The sequence below is a fragment of the Amblyomma americanum genome, chromosome 6 (genome assembly GCF_052857255.1).
Source record: "Amblyomma americanum isolate KBUSLIRL-KWMA chromosome 6, ASM5285725v1, whole genome shotgun sequence".
Classification (NCBI taxonomy): domain Eukaryota; kingdom Metazoa; phylum Arthropoda; class Arachnida; order Ixodida; family Ixodidae; genus Amblyomma; species Amblyomma americanum.
The window spans coordinates 199,520,830-199,524,433 of NC_135502.1; the positions used below are offsets into that span (position 1 = coordinate 199,520,830).

The 3,604-nt window shown below is 50.8% G+C and overlaps 1 protein-coding gene across 1 annotated transcript; it reads right to left on the reverse strand.

The window, feature by feature from the left end:
• Positions 1 to 1,938: 1,938 nt before the first annotated feature.
• LOC144095687 (uncharacterized) lies at positions 1,939 to 3,129 on the reverse strand. The gene has a single exon (XM_077629348.1). It carries the CDS (start codon positions 3,109 to 3,111, stop codon positions 1,939 to 1,941), a length of 1,173 nt encoding a protein of 390 aa, XP_077485474.1. The 5' UTR covers positions 3,112 to 3,129.
• Between the last annotated feature and the right edge of the window lie 475 nt (positions 3,130 to 3,604).

A 3,604-nucleotide genomic window follows, 5' to 3' on the forward strand; every position in this document is an offset into this window, starting at 1 on the left:
GCGATTGCTTGTCATTGCAATCTGACATATCCGCCTTCTCTGATTGGTGCTTGAAGAATGGGCTCACTCTCAATTCATCTAAAACCAAGGTTGTTTCATTTACGCGTAAAACGCACAGTCTTCTCTACTCTTATTCTGTGAATGGTAGGCCGCTGCCCAGGGTTGATGAAATTAATGACCTCGGCGTACTTTTCGACCGTAGCCTCAGCTTCTCCTCTCATACAAAACGCATTGCTCTACGGGCTATGCGTACACTCGGCTTCATCTGCAGGCTTTCGAGAGAGTTTCGATCCCCACTTCCTTTCTTAAAGCTCTACCTCTCCATATGCTTGCCGCTTTTGGAATATGCGTCTGTTGTTTGGAACGGCACTTGCCAGTCGAACTGTGAAAAAATCGACAGAGTTCAGCTAAAGTTTTTACGCATATTTCAACATCGGTTTTCTTGCAAAACTTCCAGCTCTCGTCCCAGACGGAGTAACTCACTGCAGCTTCCTTCTCTTAGCTGCCGTCGCGTGAGGGCAGATATAATTTTCTTGTATAAACTTCTTCATGGTCACATTCTATGCCCTCAGCTCCTAGCGCGTATCCTTTTGCGTGTACCGCGAAAGAGCATAAGGGAATTCAGACCATTCCAAGTTTCTGCGCTCCTGCACTCCCTCTCCCCTCTGGACAGAATGCAGAAGTTGTTTAATTCTCTTTGTCCTCACCTAGATATATTCGAAAATTCTCTCCCTTCCTTTATATTGGATGTCCGTGACGTTCCACTTTGAGCACTCTTTTTCTCATACATAACTTCCCCTTTCATGCATTTTGTCTTTACTACACTTGTGCGTTTGCACCGGTATTATATTGTTTTTTCTCTCCTTAATTGTTCATCACGTGTACTTGTTTTCATTAATATTATTTCTTTAATACTGTATACTCACGCCTGATTGTCTGTAACGCGTTCACTAATTACGTTTCTTATTGCGTATGATTGTATTTCTAGCTTGTATTTCAGAGGTTTCATATTCGTTCATATTAGTATTGGCTTTATTCTTGTTTGTATTTTGCTATATGCTGTACTTGGCTGTTATCGGTCGTTCATTCTCTTTGTTTATTGTTTCATTAGTTATTTATATGTCTGTTGCCTGTTCTAGCTGTTTTCATTTACCGCTGTTCTCGCTGTTTTCTTGTTTTCGCTTTTTTGCTTCATGCTTGCTGTCACGCCTAGTTTATGTCTTTTTTTTTTCTATCGCCTTGACTGCTGCATTACCTCCCCTGAGTGTCTTCCTTTGTAGTGAAATAAATTTACATTTTGTGCGTGTGAATGGTGTACCAGCACCAAGACCTTGGGGTTGTTCCTGGGCACCGAAAAAATAAAGATTGATTGATTGATTGATTGATTGATTGATTGATTGATTGATTGATTGATTGATTGATTGATTGATTGATTGATTGATTGATTGATTGATTGATTATTATTAGACGGGAGACGAGCAAACTCGGTGGATTGAAGGCGAGGTGGGCTGGTGGAGTCGTCATTGCACAGGGGCAGATCCAATCGAAGAAGGCCTGAGGAACAGTCAATAACAGCTGAATGGGCGGTTAAAAAGTCAAGGCCAAGGATTATGTCCTGAGGGCACCGGGTCAGGACGGTGAACAGAACGGGTATATGACGCCCGGCAATGCTGACTCCCGCAGTGCACATTCCAATCACGGCAGCGGGGCTGCCATCGGCGACGCGAACCGTGGACATGGCGGCAGGCGTTAAAACTTTCTTCAGACGGCGGCGCAAAGAAGAGCTCAGGACAGACACTTGGGCGCCAGTATCAATGAGGGAAAGGACCGGGACACCATCCACGAAAACATTCAAGAGATTACGTTGGGCAGCGGGGGTCAAGAGAGGATTTTCAGGCCGGGTCAATGATGCAGCGTCACCTCCGGGGGCTGCATCGGCTAGTTTTCCGAGAAATAGCGGGAGGCCGAAGGAGAAGGGCTGCGGCGTGTGGGAGGAGAACGGGAGCGGCGGCCTAATGGGGAAGGTGAGAGGCTGGACCCACGAGCGTGCGGAGCGGGCTCGTCAGGGAGCGGATCGGGTCGTGGTGTGAAGCGGTGCGGGCCGTAGTCGTTGCGGCGGTCGACGAAGGAGTAGGGGCGAGGTGGCGGGGACCAACGGCTGCGGCAGTGACGGGAGATGTGCCCGACGCGAGAGCAGGTAAAACAGATCGGCCTGTCATCAGAGGTACGCCATTCGGCAGGATTGCGATATCGGTACCGAGGCGAGAAGCTGCGACTGTAAGTGGCAGCTGCGATCACTGGAGGGTCCGGGCTGGCATGAGCGTTGTCCACGACGCGAGGAGAAGGGACGGCCAAGTTCGCAACCTCCTGGCGAACGACGGCTTGGATGAGGGCCAAGGTGTTGTCCGGCAGTGGCAAGGAAGAAACAGCGGGCGTCATCGCCTCCAGTTCGCGGCGCACGATACGGGTTAAGTTAGCCGGGTAAGGCTGCCGCATTGTTGGCAGATCTTCACAGGAGGAGCTAGCAGCAGTGTTCGGCAGCCGGTCAAAACGGTGAGAAATGCGCCGGTGTTTGGCTTGCTCGAAACGGCGGCACACCTCAAGAACAGAAGCGACCGTGGAACAGTCTTTGCATAGAAGCAGATTAAAGGCATCGTCGGCAATGCCTTTCAGTATGTGGCCAACTCGATCTGCTTCGGACATGTCTTTATCAACTTTACGGCACAAGGCGAGGACGTCTTGTATGTAGGCTATGTATGGCTCGGAGGAAGTTTGGGCGCGGGACGCGAGTGCCTTCTTGGTGGCGAGTTGACGGCCGATGGGTTTTCCGAAGAGGTCGCGGAGCTTCTGCTTACATATGTCCCATGAGGTCAAGTCATCTTCGTGGGTTTCGAACCACACTCTCACGGTGCCGGTCAGGTAAAATATCACATTAGCGAGCATCAGCGTTGGATCCCACCTGTTGTGCGTGCTGACGCGTTCGTAAAGGGCCAGCCAGTCGTCCACATCAACGTCGTCTGTGCCGCAGAACGTGCCCGGTTCGCGGTGGTGGGCGACGACGACCGCTGGCGGTGTTGACGGAGAGGGAGATGGCTCGGACTCGGTAGACATGTTGGCGAGACGGCGGCCACGACGGAGAGCCAACTTGAGGTCGGGGATCGAATTTAGCAACCTCCACCAAATGATACGCGGCGGCTAGAAGCAGCAGTAGAAAGAGCAGAGGTAACCTGCTACGCAAGGAACCGATGGCTTGGAGTAGACTCTCAGCACACAAGCACGCACCTCAGCGTCGTCTTCGTTACCAACCACTTCGTCGTCCTCCCAGCGTCCGTAGCATTATTATTATTATTATTATTAGTGCGGCTCCACCCGCACTTGGTGAACCGGCGCTGCAGGCGCTGCACCCGCTTCCGCTTGGCACCGCTGCTGCACTTTTCAGAACTAGTGCAGCCAGTACAAGCCAAACCGAAGAGACCTTGGGCGGTATTACGGATCGCTCACAATCGAAACTGTCTCAAAAAGTGTCTCATTTGCCCCTCTCCGATTGGTCGGTCGTGGCCGGTGGCCCTTTTGATTTTTTGCGTCACTGACAGACGTTGTAAAT

Excerpts from the sequence above, each read along its gene's own strand:
- LOC144095687 (XM_077629348.1), bottom strand. The coding sequence starts at position 3,111 with ATGTCTACCGAGTCCGAGCCATCTCCCTCTCCGTCAACACCGCCAGCG.